A 25,953-nucleotide genomic window follows, 5' to 3' on the forward strand; every position below is an offset into this window, starting at 1 on the left:
CTAGGTGCAAATCAACGTTAGCAATGGAACAAAACCACTCTGTTAGGTTTAGGAAAAGATTGCAGCGTTTAAACGGAGACGCGACTAATGTTCGACTCCAGTAAGAAGAATTGTTGTCCTTTGCATGGATTGCTTGGCATTTTCTAGTCATAAAGCATCCACTATGGCAGTTACTATTTATTTATTTATTTTTTTTAACTCTTGTGATGGGAAGCACCAGTTCCCAGGGCGAAAAAAAACAAAAAAAAACTTAACTCAGACTCCAAAAAAGAAAGACTGAGAACGGCATTTCTCTCTGGCATTTTGACAACACCAGCGAGAGTGATGATACCTCCCATACTCTCCCATGCTCTCATTTCTACACTCCCTTGCAGTTCTGTTTTTAGAGATAACAAAGTCAGCCAAAAATATCAAGCCAGTGTCCCGAGTCCTTAACTTGGCATCTTTTGCTCTATGGGTTGTAAGCCTCATATCTTTTGTCTGCCTACTGTAAATACAGCTGACCATGAGCAGAGATCTCTGAAATGCAATGACGTTGACATAAGAACAGCAACACCACAGCCTGCACCCTTCACGCCACATTAATAAGAAGAAGCTGACCATAACAGATAGGCCACCCCACCATAATCCATATACCCAACCATTTGGCAGCATTCGCACCCAGTCCAGAGCCGGTCATTTTCGGAGTTGGATTAGTGGGACAGATTGAAAAATCCTAATCTGCTTCAGAGACACAGGGGGAGGGGGGAAGGACAGAAAGGAAGCAAAGGGAAGGGAAACGTGCAACCCTGCAGTGAATGCCGTCCCGCAATGACTTTATTCTTTCGCTAAAAAGGTCCATCTCCTGGGGAGGTCTGTGGCATAGTGGGTACAGCAGACGCCGCATGTACAGAGGCCTCGTGCAGCTGCACACAGATTCGAATCCCGCATCAGACGGCCATTTACTGCGTGTTATTCCCCCTTTCTCTGCCCCCCCTCTTCCTGTCTCTCTTCACTGTCCTATACAATAATAAAAAGCCGGGGAAAAAAAAATCCGTCTCCTGTTTGTTATTAGTCAGAAAAAGTAGTTTAGTCTGGCCACACGCTGTTGCCACTAGCAACAGGACACGCGACCCCCCCCCCCCCTCCCGCAAATGCTAATCGTAATCAATTCCGTGAACATGCAAAAACGCCGCTGCGTGAAATATTTCTGACAGAGCACGTTACACACCCCAGCTAACAGCGCGGGGTCAATCAACGTGACGGTCGGATCCAGCTGAAGCGCGATAAATAAGCAATTTTTTTTCTCTCATGCCCTGTGTGCCGATGATGCCCATCCGCTTCTTACCCTGATGGAGAGGCAGCATCCTGGTGCATTCAGAGGACACGCATGGTAATCCACCAGCACCGCTTCCCTCCTGCTCCGCAGCTGCTGCCCACCGATCCCGCAGATGATAAAAGTTTACATCCACAGCGCAGCACTGCCGGCTCTGCACTGCCTCTCCGTCCCCTTCCCTGTGTTCCCTCAAGCTCTTAAAAAAAAAAAAAAAAAAACCTTCTGCCCCCCCTTTCTGCTTCTGTCCTCTCTCTAAAACCTGGCAACACGCACTGCCTCTGCGGGCACTGCTTTCCTCCGCTCTCCTCTTCCTCACACTAACATGCACACGCTCCCTCTGCTGCGCTTTCTCTCACCGACACACGCACTCCGAGGCTCCTCTATACGCAGCGTTTCTGTGCCGCCCCCCTCCAACCCGCCCATCCAGCCTCCCGGCTTTATCTTTCCTCGGAATATTTCTCTCCTCAGCCTGTCTCTGCCTCTATCTCTTTCTCGCTCGCTCTGTCTATACGCCTGTGAGCTGCTCCTCCTCTCCCCCCCCCCCCCCCCGGCTCACAGGACGTTTAACATGTGTTCGGAGAGGCGGCTGCTGCTCTGCTGCCCCTCTGAAGGTGGCTCTTTCCTCAGGGGAGGAGAAGTGAGTTTGGGGTGGGGGTTTTTCACAGAGGAGGAGGAGTTTTTTTTGGTGGTGGGGGGGTTTGACAGCAGTGTTGAGGTGCGTGTGTGTGCGTGTATGTGTGTGTGTGTGTGTGTGTGTGTGTGTGTTAGCTCCAATAAGGGGACGTGAAGAGGCAAGCAGCAGCCGGCTTGTGATGGTCCACTAAGTGGGCTCTTTCAGGAGGAGGAAAAGTAGAAGAAAGGGTGACAAAAAAGGACCGATCGGGATAACCGAAGAGATAAAGAGAACAAAGACAGGTAGAGGGACTACATCCATTTTTACAAAAAGGTTTCAGCCACATTTAAAACGTTGCACATCAATATTCTGAGCATCAATATTCTGCCAAATATTTTTCTGCTTCTGATTGCTGGGGATTGTGGCACTATACACTGATATCTAAGCATGGTTATTATGTGGGACCATCTATGTGTATTGCATGTTCATGCACACACACACATACTCACGCACACACACACATTCATTAGCCCAGTAGCATGCTCGCTAAGCAGTTGTCGTGTTGTCCTGTGGTTTAAGGTCATCTGTATCCACAGTTGTATTATATGTGATTGCTGCTGCTTGTGCTTTTTTGTTTGTTTGTTTGTTTGTTTGTGTGTATGTTCTCTGCTTCTCTGCTTACAGGTGCTCCTGGTGCTTCTAAGGCCGGATTCCCCACAAAAGCTGTGGATTGTCTTCAGTTTTGTTTTTACAGGTGTAGCAGCTGGTTGTCTGATTTTTTATTGTTTTCTATGTTTGTCTCTTCATATTTCTGTTCTTTTTTTTCCCTTCTTCGCTCTCCCTCTCTCTCTATCACATGTTCAGTATTGTAACAAAAATAAATAAATAAATAAGGAGTTGATGGGCATCAAGGGGAGCTTTACATTCATAAAGCTTCCCTTGGCATAGAAAATGTGTTTGGCATAAACGGTATTCAGATTACAATTCTGCTGCCATAATGCTGGGCAGGACAAGGGGTAAAAAAAATATATATATATATATATATATATATATATATATATATTTTCTGGCTTATTTCACACGCACGGAAATTGACAGAGGTGATTATATTCCCATATTCAACTAACATGCAACATTTAAGTGTTGTAACTCCCTGAAAGACCTTTTTTTTTTTTTTTTTAGGGATCGAAGCCAACAAACTGCAATGGAAGCAGCTAGAATTAGCATCACCTACAACCCAGAAGACGTAACCACCTTCTACCGGCTGAAATCTGGCTTGTGTTCCATCCCCTTCAAAACTTCGAGGTTGCCTTACTGTCCAAAAAAAATATACGTATAGGTTTGAGGTTTTCTGTTTGATTTTTAAGTTTGAGAACATATGTCCTGATTTGCCACATTCAGCTGGTTGGATTTATGAATTCCGGAGAAAGATCCATTTTTTGCAAAGGCTGCCCTGCCTTAACATTCTGAAATACGAAAAAAAAAAAACTTTAAACCTCTGAGGTTTATAGGCTACACCCTGGGCTAAGCTCCTGCAAAATGGCGCTCAGTTGTTTTTTTTTTTGGACAAGTTTTGCTCAGACAGGTGAACAAACACGCAAACGAGAGAACCGGTGCCAATCTGAGGGGCATTTGCCTGTCACGAGAAAAAGAAACTTCCCCGAAACTCAGACGCGGAGCAAGAAAAGGGACAAGTGGACAAGACAAAGAGAAGCCGCTGACAACAGGGGACAGACGGGGACAGCCGAGGAGGAGGCTGAGATCAAGAGAGCGAAGGGCCACAGAAGAGAAACACGCTGGAAAAGAAAAGGGAGAAGTGCTTGGTTCTTCCTATGGCAGGCAGCTCCAGCCCATCTGCTGCAATCACAATCAGTCTCAGCTGAATGGCTGTGACAAACTGCAGCCTGGAGCCCGCAGCTTTAACCAGGCAGGACGCGATCAAGGACCGAGGGACATGAGAAGGGGAGGAGGCGGGGGTGAAGAGGCAGGGAAGCAGGCAAAGAAGGGAAAGAAGGGGGTTGGATTCTCTATTGTCTGCTCCCCAATAGGACCGGAGTGAGAGAGGGGGGCGGGCACTGTGCGGGTGAAAGGGGGAATTAAAAGGGTCTCGGTGACAGGAGCGCTCGATTAAAGGAGGGGGCGGGTGGGGGGTTCTGACTTGGAGCCGGGGCCATCACTGCCACTTTGGCCCACATTCACTGTCACTAATGTCCTAAATGAACAATGACACCAACCATGTGAGAAGATTAGTTCGTGGGCGACCAAAAAAGGAGAGCCGTGAGCGAGGGAGGGAGGGAGGGGTTGCAAAAGGTGGGAAAGTTAAAGATAAGAGAAGGTAAACTCGCAGTGAGTTGAGATGATGTCTCCGGCTGTGAAGCAAAGAAACAGAAAAAAACAACCGAGAAAAACAAACAAAAAAAAAACACTGACAGGCCCCGTCACGTTCCTGTTATCAGACGTCTTTGAAATGCTGGCAGCCTCATTCCCATTTGTCATCGTAAAAAAGAACTCGGAAAGATTTACGGTGCCTGATTATTGCGAATATGCCCCCAAAATGACACGCAGAGGGGTAATCGCGTTTGTCATATATACGCTCAGCTGTCTCGTGGTTGGAGATCTGAATATTGAGCGAGCAGTGATTTGATTTTAAGAGCAGGTGGTCACCAATTAGAAACCATTGTCCCGTTTGAGTAAAAAAGACAAATGGGGGTTACAAATGAGTCAGCACTAACGCATACAAATGCACCGTAAACAAGAAATATTGAAGCCGGTCTTCCATTCTAATTTGATCAAGAGTGGGCTCTTGTTTTTTTTTGCGCTCCGACGCTTGCTGGTGTGTTTTGTGTAGCTTTCGTTTTTTTTTTTTCCTGCCGTGTCGAATCCACAACGAACGCCCCCGGAGCGTGCGGAGGAGCATGTGCGCGTGTTTACAACACGCAAAGAACGGATCTGCGCTTTCATGCGACACTAAAAGGCCTGTGCGGTGTATATATATATATATATATATATATATATATATATATATATATATATATATATATATATACACACATGTGTGTGTGTGTGTAGGGGATGCGTGCGTCACCATTTGTGCCGAGTGATCTGCTGAGCTCATTAAGGCGCTGCTTATTGCACTGCCAGGGGTGTCAGTGACAGATTCCACTGTTTGGAAACACACAGCCAGCCTGGCTCCACCACTGTCCCCCACACACACACACACACACACACACACACACACACACACACAGGGCAGGCATTCCACAAGGAGGAAGGAGGAGGGGGTGCAGGGAAGGAGAGGTGACGGTGCGGGGACAGAAGCTGGTCAATATGGATTTGTAATGGGGTGCAGGGTGGTCCATGGTAAAGGGGTGCTGGTTGTGGTTTGGGAGGAGTGTGTGTGTTCGTACACACCCAAAAGGAGACGTATGAGTGTCGGCAGCCTGGGTTACAGGGATGCTAATGGGTGCAGTGATATGTGATGAAGCGGTAAAGCCAGTATTTAGATACTGCACTGAAGTATGAAAAATTCCAATTCAGCGGATATGTACGTGGGAATTATATAGCACATCACAAAATTAGCTGGGCTGAAAATGTAAGACACCTGTCCATCCCTTTAAGGTTAGGCTTCCTTTCTAATAAAGCTAAATACGGGCGTCACTAGCTCAACTGACAAGTAAGTCTCAAGTCTTAGCTTTCAAGTCCCAAGTAATTTTTTCTTGGGCAAGTCAAGTCAAGTCCTGTAACAGGTCAAGTCAAGTCAAAGTCGAGTCACCTTATTATTGCAATTTTACCTGCAGAATCTGATCTTAATAAAGTGAAAAGACAAGATATAAGTAACTGTCAGTAAACATCATTGGCCAATGTGTCCAACCTGTCCACCCCGTATCATATCAAGCTAACATTAGCTACCAACTAGGCTAACAGGATAATATTAGCTCATTTGACAAACACTTACTGGTCAGAATGGATCTTCAAATGACAAACAAAGTTCCAAGTTATGCTTAACACTCAAGTCATTCAAGTCATCGTGTCTCAAATCAAGTCAAGTGCCGAGTCTTTAACTTCCAAGTCCGAGTCAAGTCTCAAGTATTTTATTTTTTGTCAAGTCACAAGTCATCAAAACAGCAACTCGAGTCGACTTGAGTCCCCATCTCTGGTTTGGGGTAGTTTAATCTCGCGCAATGCTTCCAAACCAGCCAACGGATCTGAAGTGCGGCAGAGTACGGGTCCCTGACGAGTTTACACTGTGTGCATAGAAGTAGCAAACAGGGCTCCAGACATCAGCCGTACTCTCCCTCCGTGACATTAATCTCCCGCAGCTTGATTACAGATGAGTGACCAGAGGAGGCCGGGGAGGCCAGCACACGTCACTTGAGCTCATTACCACACCAGTCGATTCCTCAGTCGAGGTGTGTGTTCCGAGTCAGACATTAATCACACAGGAGCATGGGGGTGGGGGAGAAAAACTTCCCCTTTCTCTTGCACCCTAAAGAAGATTAAGCTCAGACATGCTTCTCAGAACAGCTATTTATTGTCTGATATAAAAGTAAGGGGTGTAGCATTATCTGGAAACACATCAGAGGTAGCATGGGTGGTTTCGGTCCACGTAGGAGATATTTTTGCTGTCAACATAGCAACACTACTTTTTTTTTTAGGGGAGGGAGGGGAGAGGAGGAGAGAGGACGGGGGGGGGCTTTCTGCATCAAGACAAGAAAAGGAAATGCCAAACTGTGGAGAGGCAGCGTGTTTGTTTACCCAACACAAGCCTTCCCCGAGAAAACTGCAAACATCCAGACTGATGCAAATCACATGATGGCTGCAAGAACCTCTCAAGAGACTGCGAGTATGTGTGTTAGTGTGCGTCTGGAATGTGTGTCATCTAACTTCTTTGTGGCAAGATGAAGTGTGTAGTACAATGAAAACGATAATGCACTTCGGTCATGATTCATTAAGCAGGGGCGATGGGGGCGGAACGACGCGCAGGATGATGGTGGTCCGGGGAGACTTTGCCCTCCTCTGCCTGGATTTCAGGAAATGCTTCAAGTCATCGGGGCTGGAAAAAAAGCAGGATTAACGCTGATGGACTTAATCTTTAATTAAACTGACAGAAATCTTCAAAATGTAATTCCTGGAGCGATTACGGTTAACAGAGTGGGGGCGATTGGGGAGGAATGTTTGCAGCACACATGAATGAAAGTTCCAGTTGTGCATCCGAGTCATTTGCCGGAAACACCAGATTTACTTCATTATCGGACCTCGTTATCGAGGCCCGCTGACGGAAAACACGCCAAAAACAGAATATTTCAGTCAAGGCAACGAAAAAAGGGAAAACATTTCAAACAAACAAACAAAAAAGAAAAACATTATCGAAATGTAACCTTTAAGAAGACGCAACAAAACAGAACACACAACATTTAGGAAGACAACGACAAAAGACGCAAAAAAAAACAAAAAACCTGACAAAACGGAAAATGCAGCATTTCCCAAGTAAACACGACAGGTAAGGGCAACACATTGAGAAAACACCTCACAAAACACCTGAGAAAACACACGAACAAATACAGAAAACGCAGCTTTTGACAAAATAGCAAACAGGACAACGATTCAGGGAAAAAAACAAACAAACAAACGACTCGAAACATGCCGCGTCAACGACAACAAACATTTTAGTAAACGCAAAGACAAAACCGCAAATGTTTACAAGGACGCCGCTATATTTACACGCACATAAAAAAAACCCAGATCAAATATTTTAGAAAACTTTTAAGAAACTTTTTTGAACTTTCTGAAAAACACTGGTTTGCTATCATGTTGTCTTTTCGCCGTTGCGCTGTTTTGCGTCCCGTAGTTTCCTCGTGAACTGCTACATTTGCTCAAATGTGGGCTTTATGTCTGCGTTTCGTCTCACTCTGCAATGTTTTGAGCTCTGAGCCACCGCACATCCGAGCCACACAGGATACCCACTTACGTGACACTTATGTATGTTGTGCCCGTCACGCATTTTCACCCCTTCCTGTTTCCTCTTAGGGATGAGAGGATGTTTTTGCGGTGAGCCCTGAGCTGAATGGGGGGTGGCGGTGAATAGCTTGGATGCAACCACTGTGACATCCACCAGCCATAACCACCCGGCGTCTATCAACAACAAAAACCACACAGGCTGGATCGGGCTTTTTTTCTTTAATCTCAAACTGGGGAGGTTTTCGCTGCAAACCTAATTCATAATAACGGCACACTTTTGTGAGCAACAAAAGAAACTCGTAACGCGTTCATGCGGAGCCGATCTTGATAGCGAAATCTATTCATTTCACCATGGGAGAAGAACTCGACGCAAGCTAATAGACCTGCATTTAATCAGACAACAGCAGAGTGTCTGACATCAGATAAAAAAAAAAAAAAAAGTTTGACATTCTTAAACCAACGCATAATTAATGTGGTTTTCAGGAGAGGAAAAGAAAAGAAGGGAAAAGAAAAAAAGAGCGCCTGTGAACTCGCTCTGGGAAAAGCAACAGCTGTAATTAGGCATTAAGCAAGACTCTACTGAAAAAGAAGATCTTAAACGCAGCTAATTGCCTCCAGGAATGCAGACAATACTCTATTCAGTCCCTGAGCCAAGAAATCTGGGTCAGTGAAAAAAAACAAACAAAACACCATATGTATGTTGTGAAACCTCTAAATCCTAAATATTGTTTACTGCAACACTCCAAAACAAGACTTCATAAAGATTTTTCCAGAGTAACTGAAGCACACGGCCGACTCTCTCTTTGCGCCATACTTTGAATGCTTCAGACAGTTAACGACGCCCGTGGCCTTATCTCTCGGCTGTGTACATTTCTCTGATACGTATTTTACGTAAACTTTACCTATTAACAAGTTGCTTGCTGAGTTGAATATACTTTCCTCTGGTTGGTTCTATTGTCAAACACAATTTGGAGCGAAACACTTGAGATAAACAGAAAACTCAGGCAGATCAGTCCAGCTGATTTGTCTCCATTCTTGTAATCAGCAGGTTCTAGGGGACTCTGTTCTTTTATGTAGATTCCAATTTAAAGATCAACTGTGGCAAGCCACCCAAAGACAAATACAAAAGGGGTTCAAATGGAATGTGGAATGTGGCAGTGTATTCTAAGCATGTGACACACAAGCGTGATTACTGATAATTAACAGATTGAGCTCGTTCGTTAGCTTTGAAGTAAAGATTGAGACCTATTTTCTTTTTTGGGTCACACGCCTGGTGCGTCATTTCGTAAATACTATTTTACCTTAAGAAAGGGAAGAGAAAGCGCGAGGGTTTATGATGAATGATGTGCGTGAGGGGGAGACGGCAGCATGCGCTGGCTAGGAAAACGACCTTGAGGGAGCGTCAGTAAAAGGCTTCATTAAACCGTTCGATTAACCTCTTCCTCTCATAAGCCCCATAAAAAAAAAGACGGCGCATGCACTTCAACCGTGCCCGGGCTTTGCACATGAATCAGAAGCGGCGATGTTTGGCATTTACAGGACTGCTGGGGTGGGGGGTGTTACAGAATCCTTTCCAAGATCAACCGGCGAGTGTTGGACTGCGGTGTCACAGGGCCCCCGCAGTGTCACTTCCTTCGCTAATTGCTTCAGGGACTTCGTCGTCGAGTTTGCACTTAACTCCTCGCTGTCGAGTGTGGTAAAGATCAACAAGATGAGTCGCTGCGTCAAGTCCTGGAAACGCCTTCCAAAACAATCAAACGCATAGATGTTGTGAATTAGAGGTGGCAGGAACGAGAGGGAAGCCCCGTTGGAGAGAATTACCTCCAATCTTAGCCACATGCTTTTGTACCCCACGACGTTTGATTAGGCTTTTTATTAGATAAAAACCAAATGTTGAGGAAAAGAAATTCCACCAGAGCCTGAAGGGCTCCAATGACTTTATCCACCCACTAACTGCTCCTTTAAGATACTTTTGGCGTCTGGACCTCGGGGCCGCAAAGTGACCAACAATGGATGGATTAGACTCACTCATTCACTTCAGAGGGCGCGCAAATACACTTTGAGAGTGTATTAGATCCCTTTTGAGCTTAGCGTGATCAAATTATTGCATTAGACCGGTCAACTTATCCAATTAAAGTCGGAAAAATGCGTGGCTCTCGTTCAGGCGAGACGGCCGATCCTCGGGGGCACTGTAGGGTTTTTGCAGGAGGTTGGACCCTATCCTCCTCTTCATCGACAGAGCAGGCCTGGCCACATACTTCAGCTGAGGATTACAGCCTTTCATCTGCCTCTGACCGCCGGCAGCACACAGGCGTCTTTGAGGCTAGATATGCCTTGTAGTAACATCGGCGAGGTTCCGATCTGGAAAGCTGTTTCCCAGCCTTGCGCTCCTGTGGTCTTCCGTTCTCCTGCGGGCGTGCGCTCACTCATTTATCTAAAGTCTTCAATTCAGACGGCCAGCGCTGTTTGTGTTGATTAAAATAATTAGGGGCTGAGCAACCCTTAGCAGCTTAAAAGGTTTTTTCTTTAAGTCTGGAAGCCACAGCCACACAAGTGACACAAAGGGACATATTTTCTGGGAAGGATTGCCATGAAAAAGTCTCTCATCGTGGCCTTTAAATATTTGCTATCCAAGATCTCCATTCTTGATCAGGCAAGGACAAATTGGGCAAATGTTGAGCTGTTACAGCTCAAAAAAAAAGGCCCATTTTCCATCCTCCCCGCAGGCAAACTCACTTACACAAAGCATGCCCTATTACCTCTAATCCCTCATCTGAACTGACCTCCACTTTCTATTTCTGCCGTCTTTGAAGCGACTATGAACATGACAAATAGATTATTGATCGGCAGATGTTGGCGTAACTGCCCTTTCAGCTCGAGCTGCAGCTGAAGCCCCAACCTGTCCCGGGCCCTGTGCACCTCCAGCTGAGCCCACCTCCAGCTGAGCCCCCCCCCCCTCCCAACACCTCTCTGTGCGAAGCTCCCTGCCTGCCTGCCTGCCACCTCCTTGCCCCTCCCTGTCCCCAAAGGTGTGGAAGGGGTCACAGATGAACACCATCTGCTCCAGCAGGGAGAAAATGGCAGGTGAGGCCATCTGACCCACTAAATAAAAAAACAAAACAAAAAAAAACAAGGTCAAAACAAGATTCACGGGAAAAAAACAAAACAAAGACCAGCTCAGCACAGTGACAAATCCGAAGTGGGGAAGTAGAGAAAGAGAGGGAGAGAGAGAAAAAAGAAAGATCTAATCTGCATTGTTTTAATCCACAGGGAAGATTACACAGTCACGGTGCCTTGACGCAGCAGCTTGCCAGAAAGAGGTCATGCGAGCTCATCCCCGCCCGTCATGCTTGTTAGCGCTGCTGGAGCATCCATATGTCCCTCCCACACATGTCTGTCACTCAGCAGAAGACTTTCATAAACTTTATATCCCCCCGAACACATCAAACATGCTTAAATATGAAAGCGTGTCAGCTGCAAAAGCTGATGAGAGCCACTGGAAAGACTTTTCATCACGTTTAATGAGAGCACGCAGCACACAAACGGGGAATAACCGGTAACCCTGGGTCACTGTCCGACTGTACGCTGTTTCAGATGTTGCCAGATTTGGGCTTGCTCCATGTGATGTTGACACTGTGCTGCGGAGCTTTTGTCTCCGTCTGTCAAGGACGTGCTCGCGCTGAATGGCGTGAGGAGGAGCGCCCGGGCCGGCGTCCCACTGGGGTTTTGTGCTTCGTCGAGCAATGATGCTGCGATGAGTGCAAGAGACGATGTGTGTGTGTGTGTGTATGTGTGTGGGGAGTTGAGGATACAGCAGATGTGTTTGATGCACAATTGAAAACAAGCTGGAAACCGCCCTGGAATTAGGCTGTGTTCGAAACCGCATACTACATACTTACATACGGCATACTCATCGATCAGACAGGATGCAGAACGTTTACCCACAATGCATTTCGCTCCTACCCGAGCCGAAATCAGCCGGCCTGGAGCTGATGTCGCTTAAGCTCTAAACTCTGTAAACTTTAGCAACATTTGAAACATTTTCAGGCGAGAAAGTAGTTGTTTCCGACGAATTCGGCGCTACTAAAGCTAGCCACAGTGAGCAACGCACTTCCGGTTATTTTCACAAAATAAAAAACAGGAAGTGAACCTACCCTCGTTGTAGCTAGCTTGAAACTGCCGTTTTGACAGGAAATGACAATCGGCGACGTCAAGTTACGTTGCATCTTGGGTAGTTTGAGTAGGAGTAGTAACCTCATGATGCATATCCAACATTTCGGCGAATCTAGTATGCATCCGGGGAAAAAAGTCAGTATGAATAGTAGGAGAAGTATGCGGTTTCGAGTAGTTAATTAGTTTCGTGTAATTAAGCATCGATCCCACATATGGGCCTCCAAAGTACCGTCAAAAGTACCCCCGGTGTCGGAATTCCTTGCAAAGTCATAATTGTCCAATCTGTGTTCTTCACCAGTGTGAAACGGCCCAATAATACAGCACAATGAGAGACGTGAATGGAGTAGGTCAGTAGGTCACGAAGAAAGGATGCAGGGAGCTAGAGGAATGCGAGGGCTTCTCTTTCACCTCCTGACAGATTGATGGGCCACGTTTTCTTAGGGGGCGGAGGGAGACATCTACAGAGTCGTGAGATGCTGCCAAATAAGGGGAAGGAGGCGTTTATTTTTCTTGCCCCGACGTCTGTGTTTTAGGCGAACAAAAGCCTTTGTGAAGTCATTCATCGCCGTTGCCTCTTTGGATCAAACACCACTGGAGGAGAAATGGGAACAAATCCTACTTGGTGGGATGTTGGTGGAAAAAAAAAAGTTCAGCTTCAAAAGGCTATTCAAAGCTAGAAGGCGCCGGTTTTTGTTTACAACCTTGAGATGATTGCATCTCAGCTGTGCGGCACCTCTCGCTGTGTTATCTGTCACTATCCTGTGCAAAACAAAAAGATCTTTGCAGGCAGCTCCCAACATGTCACATATCAGCAATACGTTGGACCCCCTTTGCGTCAGATCGCTACACACAAGGTACGCTTTGATATCTTCATTTTCAATAAAAAAAGGGTTAAACCAGTGAAAGGCTTCATTTTAGGCTGAACGGTGATATTTTCCTAACCCTAATCGAACAGCTTTGGCGCCTTGACTGAACTCAATCGGCAAGTGAGAGCAAAAAGTGAAAAGTTAAGATCTCACGTTTGGACTCGCAAGGGGCTTGAACTGTTACCTCGTTCGAAAACAAGGAAAATCGGATCTCAAAAGGTCTAATAACATATTCCGCCATCACCCCTCCTGCCTCCTAGTGTGGGCTTTGCCGATTGCTCATCAGAAAGTGTCAGTCGTCCACGGTTTTCTTCTGCTAGAGTCAGTACAGGGTACTTTGTACTGAAAGTGAAAAGATATGGGAAAAGAGATGTTCTGTTGGGTTCTGTTAAAAGGAAGAAAAAAAAACAAAGCAAACAGAAACACACACACATTTCACATGCACACAATGCGGCCTAACAGCACAATTCACATACAAATCAAAAACACACCTTGTCTGTTGTAGGTCCAAGGCACCGTAACCAACATCTTAGCTATTTACCCAAACTACAGTGGTTTAAAAACAGCCACTCCAAACACTTGGAGTCGGTACAAGTTCATGGCTTTGAAACCATTTGGTCCTGTGGTGCAACCACAGGTCAGTTCATACTGAGACATTCAGGTCACTAAGTGGCTATTAGGTCATTCTTGCTGTCACAGAAGGTGTCTTATAAAGAGGGGTGGGAATGACTTGAGGGTCATTCCTTTACACATCGCTTCCTTTATTAAGGGGCTGCCCTGGCCAAGTAAAAGGGATGGTCAGTGGTCATTCATCCCCCCCAGCCACCCAGCCTGAGACCCCCTAACCCCCTCGGTCCAACCCCCAGCCCCTCTCTGCTCGCTCAGGGGGAAAATTACTTTGAGCCAGGGGAATACAGCTCCATTGAGATGGAGAGAGGATTTTACAAAAGAGGGTGAAGTTTAAAAATTGTAAGGGCCAAGACGACAGGAGCATGGAGGGGACAAGGTCATTAGATTGGCATCTCCATAAGCTCTTCATTCCCATTGTCTGGGGCAAATCTGCTCCAAAGGCCCTCCATGAGAAATGGGCCCCGGTCATCCCCACACTGGGCCCAGAGTCTCCCCTTTGTCTGCCACCGTCAGTATGTTTCCAACACAAAAAGCATTTCTCAACAGCAGCCCACAAAGCTTGTCTCGCTCTCCGAACCAAATAACATTGTTCTGCTGCCTCTGGCTGGGAATGGATTACAGGCAGCTGCTGACATCCTAAGGCAATAAAACATCTGCCCAAAAAAATCTTGAGACCCTCTTACCGTCGGACATTGCGACGCTCCTCCTCGAGCTGTTTGAGAAGCTCATCGATGCATTTGTTCGCATCCATGTACTCCTGCGAGGAGAGAAAGAGAGAGAGAGAGACAGGTTTACTTGCAAATGCCGTCAAATCTCCTACGTAAGCCTCACCAACTGAGCCAAATGACAGCTGATATTCGTCAAATGTGTGCACGAGAAGCTGGACGAACAACAGAATGTCCATCCACGCTCTTCTGTCATTGGCAAACGGAGAGGTGCTTTTATATAAAAGGTGTGATTAATCAGTTTAGTCTGAGTGTGTGTGTAACTCCAGAAGCACCTCTGGGTAACTTCTAACGGCTGGCCCAGCTGTGTAATGTCAGCTGGGAATAGCCCACACTCACAAAATGTGTGCTACTGAGTTACAGCAATGAGCTAACGCTGAGAGGAGAATGGAAAAAACAGATGTGAGGATTTCTTGGCTTTGGCCTAACGATTCGGCTCGTAGTGGTCTGACTACATATAGCGGGGGGGTGGGGGGTTGTTGTTAACGTAAGAAATGGGCCGCCGTACTTCAAAACATCTGCGTTTCCTCACACTCGGCCGGCTGTGACGTGATGCTGTCAGATCGGTCCAGTCCAGGTTTGAGACTAATTAATTAGATGTTTGCTTGACAGCTCATGACACATCTCCTGGGGAAACGGTTATCTCAGCGGGACAGATGCTCTCCATTGATTTCTGGTCCTGTGCTCATGGAGTGGAAATTAAGAATGGGGATTCCCTAAGCCAGGAATCTGACTCGAGGCGAATGAAAAGTAGCAGCGACTGCGACCCACTCTGTTTTTATGCTGTCCGCTCTGAGCATAAAATCCACTTTCACTTAGAATTTACCACGACCTTGCCCCCCCCCCCCAATCCTAAGTGAGCTGCATTTCTTGGCTGCTGTTGTAAGTTCTCCAATTAGTTAAAGAAAAAAAAATCCCCACATTCTTCTATTGCATTCCTTTGAAAAAGAATCAACAAAAAAAAAAGAGGGGGGGGGGGGACGACAACACAGTTTTTGTTGTTGATCACAGCCTCTGATGTGATACAGTGTGGTGAAATAAATCAGCTGGGTGCAGAGGGGCTTCGGCCTCTCTGGGGAAACAAGATCATTGTAGTGACACAAAATATCTTGACAAGACGCTATTTCTTTTGGGGAACAACATTGTGACACTGGGACCACAAACAGCTGCCTCTTAAGCGACCTCCTAATTCACGCACACTCTCCGATCAATTTGCAATCCCATAAAGCAGACTTGAAAAATGGAGCCGCTTCCCACAATCCCAATCATGGATTTCTTTTTTTTTTTAAACCCGGAAGCTCTCCTGCGAGCACTCTCGAAATAACCGATTCTTTTTATTTTATTTTTTTCAGCCCTCAGAGCTGGATGGGATTGCTTTTGCAGTCCGTCGTAAGCACTCTCTCGAAATTCCTCGTTTTTTTAAACCGAATTTGGGGGTCGGAAATTGAACCGAAAGTGCACGAAAGCCAGGGGATAAGCGGACTAAAATTGGCAAACTGTTTCTGGAATGTTTTACAGGACTCATGTTAAAAAGGTCAAAGGCTGCAAAAGAGCACGAGCCAGTCGGTGGGGTTACATGGGACTGTAAAGAATCAAATTAATGACTAAATTACAATAAGACTGAGTTTTTAAGTTCATGTATACACCTTAGTCTGACTAAAAATTGGACCGGATCGGGTTCCTCGCAGTCGGATTAAGATTCCGAGATAACTCGGTTGATAGTCGCACTAAACGTGCTTGTATACGGTGAATTGGACTTTGCGTTCTGCGCATGCTCCAAATTTTTGTCCCGGGGTCGTGACCCTGAAGTCGAAGGAGACGATATTACTGTTGTTGTCACCGCCGCCGGAAAAGGAACAAACAACGCGAAGGAGAATGCTAGAAGCAACAAGCACTTCTGGACTGGATGAGCAGACTCAGACCGTGCACAAACGAAATGTAGAGGGACGTAGCTTCTTCTTGCGCTTCGTTCGACATCTTTCTCGAATGCCTGAGTTTGTTGTTGTTGTTGGTGGTGAAAAGGTCTATTACCACTAGTTGAAATGGGTACAGCGCCACCTATCGTACCGGGGTATGACATGCTTTGTGCCTCTGATTCGATTCATTCACCGCCATATATCCAAGGATAATTGTCCTTGCCCAAATAAGGAGCATAGTCCAACTATAGCTATAATCAAATTAATCTCAACATGTCGACCCACTGAGTGTATTTCTAGTGCCAAGCCAAGCCCATCAGGAAGGGCATCCGGCGTAAAAAAAAACATGCGCCAAATCGATGATGCCAGATCTACTCGCTGTGGCGACTTCTGATAAATGGAGAGGCCGAAAGGAGAAGAAGAGGTGAAATAAAGTTTTACACATTCAAAAGAAAAGTTTGCTCTGAGCAGCATTGATATCGCTCCATCATAGCTCCAAGTTATTTAGTCTGATATACTGTATCAAGCTGACTGCCACAAGTCCTATTAAATATGGCATCAGAGCGCTAAAAACAGAATAAAAATGTTTCAAATGAAATAATTTAAATTTTTGATGAACTACAGCTGTAAATAAAATAGAAAAATGACATGTTGCCCTAACGTCAAGATTGTATGTAATTGGTAGGTTTTTGGTTGTTGTTTTCCATACGGAGGTATCTGTGTCACTGTTTGTTGCCTTGGGGTGATGCCTACGTTACACTCACCTGGATACTTATACCTATAGCTATCTAATGCAAAGTTTAGCCCTTTTGTTTTTGTATCGATGGGAACTCAACTTCACCAAAACCGTGCAATCCAAAAGTAACAGCTCGGCCATTCATCCCGTATATTACTACACGCGGCTTCGTCTTCAGTTTTTCTAGTTTCGGCTCTCATATTCATATTTCATCTTTATCATTGACTTCCACCCATTTGACCTGCATGGGATAGGGGCTAAATGTTAGGATAACTTTCAAACGCAAGGCATTTTAACACGCCACCACCAACAACCCACTATGACCTCATCTGAGCTGCACCAATATTTGGAGAAGTTGCTCGAGGATTTTGCAAGGCTCCATAAATTTCCACACATTTTTTATTTGTTTATTTTTTTTCCAATGAAAATACGTAAGCTGGCGTGGGATAGTTCACTTCATAATTAGCCTGGGGCATTGTTTGGACTCGTTTTGACCTCGCGACGACCCGACTCTGAGGCCCCCGACGAGGCTTAAAGTGCTTCTGTTATCACTGCATGGGCTTTTTTTAACCTGTGGCCCTGACAGCCGATTCTCAACAGGCCAGATGTTCAGGCGCACAAGCTGCTGCTCTAAAATACAGTAAAGTGCGGTTGTTTTGTGTCCACCCGACGCGGCGCACTCCCACTGCAGCCGTCAAACGCGGCCATCGCCAGCAGCTCTCCCCAGGGCCGGGAGAACATGGCAAAAGCCCAGGCTTCCCGCAGAGTCAAAGGCACCTCTCGTGACCATTAGTGCTTCCAAAACAAAACAACAGATCGATGCCTCACAGCGTGGCGCTGAATTTTTCAATTTCTGTCCAGAGTTTCTTGACAAAACGACAACAAAATGACATTAATTCGCATTCAATCCATCATCCCTTATCACTAAAAATGATTCATTTGGACCTAATCGGCGTGACAAATCGTCCATGTAAGGAGTCAACATCAGTGTCCAAAAGCTATCTGTTAGTCTCAGAGTGCCAAAAACGCCACTCGAATGAGAGCAGAAAAGGACAGTTAAAGTCAGCAGTTAAAACCAAATGACTCCGCCGGTGTTGTTCTCCGAATTCGTGCCAACTATTGCCCGGGTGGAAGGAGAAAAGCTGGGCATCGCTCTGCTGCAAAACATCCCACCTGTTCGCACCTAGCTGAAACAACTCTTAACCTAAGAAACCAAACTCGTCGGCTAAAATGTGCGACCGTCTCTGAAGAAGCCACAAAACCGTCCGGGTGAAGCCTCCGTCTCCGAGAGCCCGTTAGCAACACGATCCTACGATGACTCCGGCCACTGCACAAGATGTAGCCTTCATCGTGAAAGCCCCACGCCAGGGGAAATATTTACAGGCCACATCAAAGTGAAGTAAAGCTGCCCGAGTCTGTGTTGTCATCACGTAGACCTCTGCTAATGACAGGGCACCGAAATAATCCCCAGCACACATGGAGGAACGCGGGGAATGCTGCATGCCTGTTGTCATGTGAAAATGGAAGGCATTTAAAGGGGAGATTTAAAGCATGACTCACGTGTGCAATGCTGCATGTTATATCTTCAGCCGGGCATTATTTCTGACGGTTTTACGACGTGAGTGAAAGCCGCACCGTTCCCATGAGGCCCAGGTACTCACATGTAGACTGAAAAAAAGAATTGAATTCAATGACCTGAGACTTTACCGACTGCATATTTCTCTGGACCAGTGCGCCAAGCTCTCGACTGGAGTGCAACCCAGCAATTCCTCACAAAAAGAACAAAAAAAAAGAAGCTCAGCGCTGTAAGCTCAGAGCATAATCCCATCCAATGAATACTAAATCAAAAAGGGAATGTTTAAAAATCCTAATGAGCTCGATAGAGGATGTGTGAAGACCCGGTGCTCATGACAGTCATTAGGCTGAATTTGATGAACTGTGGATAATTTTACATCAAAAGAGTCGCGAAATTTTGTATTTTTTTTTTATTCCGTCTCTTTTTTGCTTTTTTTTGTCCCTGAAGTTGCGTCTCGACCAAAACCAAAAAAAAAAAACAAAGTTGAAAGGAACACACCATTTCAAAGAGTGCAGCCTATAACAGAACACAAACACAGGGAAAAACATCACAACAACTTTCGATAAAAAAAAAAAAAAAAAAAAAAACGCTCAACAGAAAGAAACTGTACACATTTAACAAAACAAAAGTTTTTAGAAAATGTTGCATTTAGCGTAAACACAACAAAGCACATTTCAGAGGACCCTACAAAGACGACATTTGGGGGAAAAAAACACAACAGACCAAAGAAAAAAAACAGGCTTCAGAAAACTGTTTGTGTCACGACTTCTGGTAGTTTTTTTAAAATGTTGTGGGACGCATTCTGTGTTGTCTGTTTGGGTTTTGTTGCATTTACACACTCTCTGAAATGCCAAACATGTTGTTTTCTAGCTAAACGTTGACTTTTCTGTTTTTGCTACTGTTCTGATCTCTGAAATGTTGCTTTTCTTTTACGTTTTTTTTTTTTAGCTGTTTATGGGGTGGCCACCTGTATCTCAGATTTCAAGGCGCTTTTAGTGTTTGATTAAGAGCCGGCTCCAGACACAGTGTCGATGTTTGCTACTATGAGCTTAGCTTGAGTTATCCTGATGGGCGATGTGTTTGCTGATGATCCTTCTCCACGACCAGAGGTTCTCGGAAATGTTTATCCGGCCATGTTTACTCATGTGTGTGTGTTTGATAAGGGAGCGCTGTTATGGCACAGTTTGAATCCCGTATCAAAGCCCCTCCAACTGGTTGCGTGCCTTTATGAAAATTTGAAATATGTGTATCCCCCCCTTCTGCTTGAGTACAGAGAGGCGGGGAGGTGATTTAAAAGAAATAAATAAAAAAACAGAAAACGCAATTTTCTGGCATAGCGGAAAGAACATGCAAACAGACAGGCTGATGTGACATTTAATCCCACTGCAACCTGTTTAAAATGAATGGTCCACATTTTTTCAGTCATAAACCATTAAGATGCATAATTCATTCTCACCAGCACACTTCGCTCTCTCACACATTACTCTTTTGAAGATTAGGGATGAAATCAAGCGTCTGGTTTGAGATACAGGATGGTTTTAAGAGTGATCGGAGAAAAATAGGTAAACTTTCAGCGCGATAAAACTCTGACCTCGCTGCAGCAGAGGTCAGGATGCATCCCTTCAAGTCCAACTGAGCTCCCTCCACCACCTCGATGTGCCCGCACCCATCAGAAGCTCAGTCTGCCGTTACTGATAAGACACCTTGTAGTGGTCTGCAGCCCCTGGGAATAAAACCCTGCCAAAGACAAGGTCAGGACCTTGATCCTCCCTCACCCTGCACTCCGACCTGCATCAACAGCCTATCTCTACTTCCCATGAGTTTTTTTTTTTTTTTTTTTGCATGATGACATGCCAGCGTGGCCTCTGGGACTGTAACCTAAACAACCCCCCCGCCCCACCACACCCCACCCCGGCTGCAGCCTTGACAGAAAGCATAGCTCCCGTATGGGCTTCCGCAAGTCAAAGGTTATGCCGATAGACTGTAAGATATCTTTCTGGGTGTAATTTTATGGCCCACTTGAGAGTGAATGAGGACAGTGACTTTTCGAAAGGTGTGGGAAATAGATATGAGTGCTTGCCTTGGTCTCCTGCCAAGGACACAGCTGCCGCCATCCAATATTCCAAAGTTTGTGCAGACATCATTGGCAAAGATGTAAACACTGCAAATTTAATCAGCATCAATGAAAACCCATATGCCAGTGTAATTTATGGCTGTGATCCTATTGTAGGGCGGCCATGAACTAATCAGCATGACTAATTGTCTCTGCGTGCAGATGTCGAGAAACCTGCCTCTGCTCATATCAGGTCCACGCATATCACTCAGCCTTGGTTAAATTCATTAGTCTTATCAGCATGTTCTGAGGCTTTTGCGATAGTGATCCTTCGCTCACAGGTCTTTACTCACATCCCAAGTGACCTGGTTTTGGAATATCAGCTCAGCCATCGGGCTCTCATATCCTCGGACCCTGATAAGTCCGGCGATAGCCGCGGCGTTTATCTGTGGCAGAAGGGGCAGCCACTCGGGTTCGTGCGCGTTATTTTTCATGTCGGGGACAGATGCAAAAAAAATGTCAGCTTGATCTATGAGAGGATTTTGGGGTGCCTGTGACAAACGTGATCCCAGACATCTTCATCAAGCTACCGTTGCGTATACAATGGCCAGTCTGTTTATGGTAAGGATTCAAGGAATTTGGGGGGGGGGGGGGGGGGGGGGGATATTCTTCAATTGAGGGAATACGGATTTCAATGTGGAAAGGACAGAGAAAACATTAGGAACTTTAAACGTTGTAGCTTCTCTGATTATATATGTCCTCAAAATCTGTGAGTCGAACACCAACTTCTTGTGTCAATGCATGACATGTTGTGCCTTTGTATTGCATTGTGGGAGATTAGATTGTTTTAATAGCCTAATCCCCTCTATACACCAACTTTAAGATGGAATAGAACTTTCCGTCATGGTTGATTTGGCATTGACAAACTGCTACTTGAGGTAAAGGCAGCCACTTTGTAATTCTGCAGCCAGCGTTCACTGAGCGGCGGCTTCATCAGAAATATAGAATAACAAACGGCAGCCGGTGAGTTGCGTGTTTAAACCTTCTGTCGATGCAATTCTGACAATGCGACTCCAGCACTCGAACCCTGGGCTCGACTATGAACAGTAAAAGCTACAGTTATATGTATTCATGCATGTTCATGCGTTCAATGTGTTTTAGAAAAAAAATTGGCATCCAAAATTGTGTATAACTTTTGCCGAGATGCTTCATATCAAAATGACACATAGGCCGCCATAGGCGACTTCAGCCTTCAGCCCGTAACGGTACTAAATGGCCATTATTTGGCTGATGCAAACAAACTGAACGGAAATGAAAAATTATTTCATTTTCAAACAGGAAACATCGCTAAATGTTCTTAGTATTTCTTACCACTAATGAACCATCACTCAAGGAACGATGCTGAACCTGAGCTGAGCACCACACTGCTCGACTGTACCTAAAACCTCAGAACCTGTAAAGCGGTGGAGACTCGCACAGAAGCCTTATTGAGTTGAGTAACAAATGCCTCCAGTGAGCAGGATATTCTTCTTCTGCCTACCTGGCCCAAACGGGAGGAGTGTCCAGGACTATGGATTACTTGACGTACAAAAGAGAGCCTGTTCATAATCTCGGGTGAGTTTCAGCAGTTTGGGTTATCTGATGTTCCTCCTCCAGCAGCACCTACGGCCCGGCCCAGCCCAAACATCAACACCTCGCCACCGTCAGGAATCCAAATCCCTGCAGATTATCTTTCCAAACATTAAGATAGGTCCATTGCTCAAATAACCTACACCCCCCCACTCCCATCTGTTTGGGCTCCTCCTCTGCTCTTTGAGTTTGACAGAGTGGGCCATTCATGCCTGTTGGGAACAGTGGCAAAGCTGTTTCTGGGGCAAATCTCACAGGGGGGAGAGTTGAAAAAGTAGCCGAGGAATGAAATACATCGGATCTGACATCGCTATTTGATCGCTTCCACAGAGCTACCTGTGTGGAGGAGCGGGTGAAAGTGTCTCGGGTGGAGTGCGTGCGTGTACACTTTGTATGTTTAAGGACAACTCGTGTTCTTTATCACCCTAAGCAGGCAAATTTGAGTGACAGTGGCTTGTGTTTCCAACTAAGAACCCTCAAAAATCACACAATAAACAGGAAATGGCACGAACGTCACTGCGGTTGCGAATTTGGCAACTGTTAGTAGTGGCTGGTTTGATTTTGTGGCGAATCAGGCACAAAGAGAAAAGACCACTGTTATTCTAAAGAGGAGGTTGAAGCACACGCACATATCCAAAAGCCTAATTTGCCTTTTTAAAGATTTCCTTGTGCCTCTCGGCCTTAGTTACAAGCGAGCAGAAACACCCCAACTGGGAGGAGGCCGAGAGGAATGTTGCCTTTAGAAAAAATACAAAAAATAAATACACACGTGTGTCCATGCTGATCCCAGACAGGATGGGAATCTAGGAAACGGGGATTGCACAGAGGAGGGTGGAGGGCTGTTGTGCGACAGCACCTAAATTTGACAAGCCTGCGGGTTTGCTGGGTTTTATTATCATCTTGGGGCCAATATTCAGCCAGGTGTACTTGGAATGGGAGGGAGAGTGGCGATGACAGAAATGAAAAGGAAACCTGGAACTGACAGCCCACTGGCAGGCGGGGGGGAAAAAACAGGGAGGCTCGCTGGAGAGACAAAGTCAGAGAGAGCATCAGAGAGGAAAGCAACAAAGAAATTAAACTATTATCAAGCTTTAGAAGGAAAAAAAAAAACACGCTGGGATGCCGTCTAAAATGTAAATTAAACAGAATGCAATGCTTTTAAAATGATTTATACCTTAAATTCAAGTGAAAATAGCAGAAATGACTTTTTGACACACGGAGGACTCCTCTACAGCAACGTTGAAACCCTAACCCTAACCCACGTTTTCCATTTACTTTTTTCTGCCATTTACTTTTTTAAATTCTTTTTCCTAAAGAGTAGCTGGTGACGGTCGAGCCACGTTGAACACAAGTACACAAATTGGTAAAAAAGTGTTGCCAAGAACATCCATTCGTCGCCGATGTTTCCAGAGAGAAAAGCCACGGAGAGAGCTACTTGGAATACTCTACAACAATATTGACAATGATAGAGAACTCTCTGCATGGCAGCTTGGAAAGTGTGATGGGGATCGGTCAGACTAGTCAGGGGTTTAGTCTAGGAGACCCCTCCCCCCCGTCGCAGATCTGCCATTTGGTGTGAATGCTCTAGGACTTCAAAACCTCCAACACAACATAAAATTGATGGGTGGTGTGATCTTGGCTTCAGGTGTTTAAAAGCACTTTGTGAACTTTAGGAATACATCAAGATTTGGAGTTTAAGATGCACAGTACAATACATTTTGTTGCGGAAAGTTTTTCCAACTTGTCGAAACGATCCGACACTGACGAGGTTCCCGCTCAAGTAATAGTGCGCATGTGAAAAAAAAAAAAAAAGCTTTTTGAGGATACCCTGTCCGTTCAAATCCAACACGCCAGGCTCCTGACTAAGCAGCAGAATGCGACATGTTGGGAGTGAGAAAGGGTTGGCCGACCTAAATGTGCATTCTCCAGGGAAAGCTTTGCTTATTTCAGCAAGATGTACCGCACTTTGCACGTTTAACAACAGCATGGCTATGTGGGGAAAAGAAGAGTCCAGTTGCTTTGTTGACCTGGCGGAAGCCCAGACATGCTGAAAAACATCTGGTGTATTATGAAACACAAAATATAACGAAGGAGGACCTGAAGTCTAAACAGTAAAAATCCTCTGTCAGGAACTACGGAGACCAGTTCTCAAAAGTGAGCATATGTATGTAAATGTATAAAAGAACAATGCAGAATGATAAAAAAAAAAATTAATTTCAGCATAGTCTTTATATGGTTTCAATGACTTGGAAATCTCCCCTTGTAATGCATAAAAGAACTATTAACAAAATGTTCGGGAATATCAACTGTGGCCGTCTGGTTAGTCACCAAAATGAATGAAAACAGGTTAAACTCTGCCTGAGTTCACGTCTACCACATCATCATATCCAGTTTCATGAGGAAAATGCGGCACTGAAACTCACTTTCAGGTCATTTTCTCCAAAGCCTCACTCAAAACATTGGTTTTTCCATCTGGCGCCGAGCCCAGCGGCCCATTTCAACAAAAATCCTGCCGAACACATCCACTTATATCTGAACAAAAAAAGCTGCACCAAGTCCACGGCTGACAGTAGACTTTAACAGCAGTCGCTATCCTGCAGCACACATATGAATGGTCTTCGTGAAATACTGTCGATGATGTCAGTGATTTACTCATAGCATTCATTCAGCCCCAAATCATAATAAAGTGAGGAAAGACAAAAAGGGCACGAGGGAATGAAAGATATCCTTTGGAAGGTGACGGGGAAAGGTGCAGGATCGGAGCAGGGGGCTGATGCTGAACAGATGTCGGTTAGGAAGCTGCAGGCTTCTGTTTATGGAGGTTTTGACAGACAGGCTCAACACCTAACCGAAACACTGTAGCTGAAGCAATTGCAACAGCACAGAGTTCCGCAGGGAGCAGTAACTGCGTTCCGTCATGGGAAATTAGGCCCATTATGGACCGAGCAGAAGTCCTTGTGAGAAATCATTTGAATTTATCTATGCTGAACAGCTTCTCGTTACTGTGTTCTTTGTCAAACTTGTTGGTCCTTGCTTTGTTTTACGATCGGGGGAAAAAAATAAAAAAATAAAAAATAAATCTAGAGAGCGTTACCCACTCGCCTAAAGTTCAGCTGACAAGGGAAGATAACATCTCAGGTAACAAATCAAAGCTCCAAAACACCTTAAAGCCTCTTCAGTAACAACTCATGACCCCTGAGCGTGCGTTGCTTCTGAGATATTTCTTGCGTGGAACACTTTGTCAGACTCCCCGACAGTTCAGGTGCATCCACTTCAGGTTCTCGGTTTTATCGCTGCGTCTCATCTGTTTAATCCAGAGGCTGATTTATTGACGGGACCTGTCTCTGCACCGAGTTGGCCAACCCAGGTGCCGGGCAGATGTCGAGGCAAGCGTTGGGTTGCATTCCTGCTTGAGAAAAAGCATAAATGTCAACTTCTGCTTTTCGCTTCTGTCTCGGGATGGGAAAGTGAGATTGCCCTGGAGGCGTGCGTGCGAGAAACCCTAAAGGGAGAAATGGTAATGTGACAAGGGGAGGCTGCTTCGTTGCATCCACAGACCCACCTGTGCCACTCGTGCTTATCATATCCGCATTTCCAATCTACCCTGACAGTGATAGAGAGCAAAGATACAGTGTGGTGTGACCTCTGTTTTAACCGGGGGGAGGGGTGGCATACAAGAGGAAGAAAAATGAAAAATCTGATAAGAGATGGGTTTCGTTGGCTTTTGACCCTCACCACAGGACTCACTGTAATGATTATTCTT

The 25,953-nt window shown here is 45.4% G+C and overlaps 1 protein-coding gene across 6 annotated transcripts in view; it reads right to left on the minus strand.

Annotated features, from left to right (window-relative positions):
* LOC142391613 (nck-associated protein 5-like) overlaps window positions 1-25,953 on the minus strand; it is a 156,230-nt gene that overhangs the window by 81,057 nt on the left and 49,220 nt on the right. For 5 of the 6 annotated variants that reach the window (XM_075477478.1, XM_075477477.1, XM_075477481.1 and 2 more), the window contains one exon: window positions 14,239-14,312. In XM_075477478.1, the coding sequence (XP_075333593.1) occupies window positions 14,239-14,312 (74 nt within the window). Of the gene's footprint in view, window positions 1-1,327; window positions 1,718-14,238; window positions 14,313-25,953 lie in introns of those variants that run through there. The other variant, XM_075477483.1, reaches the window with a different exon arrangement.

Source organism: Odontesthes bonariensis, chromosome 11 (assembly GCF_027942865.1).
Source record: "Odontesthes bonariensis isolate fOdoBon6 chromosome 11, fOdoBon6.hap1, whole genome shotgun sequence".
In the NCBI taxonomy this organism is placed as follows: Eukaryota; Metazoa; Chordata; class Actinopteri; order Atheriniformes; family Atherinopsidae; genus Odontesthes; species Odontesthes bonariensis.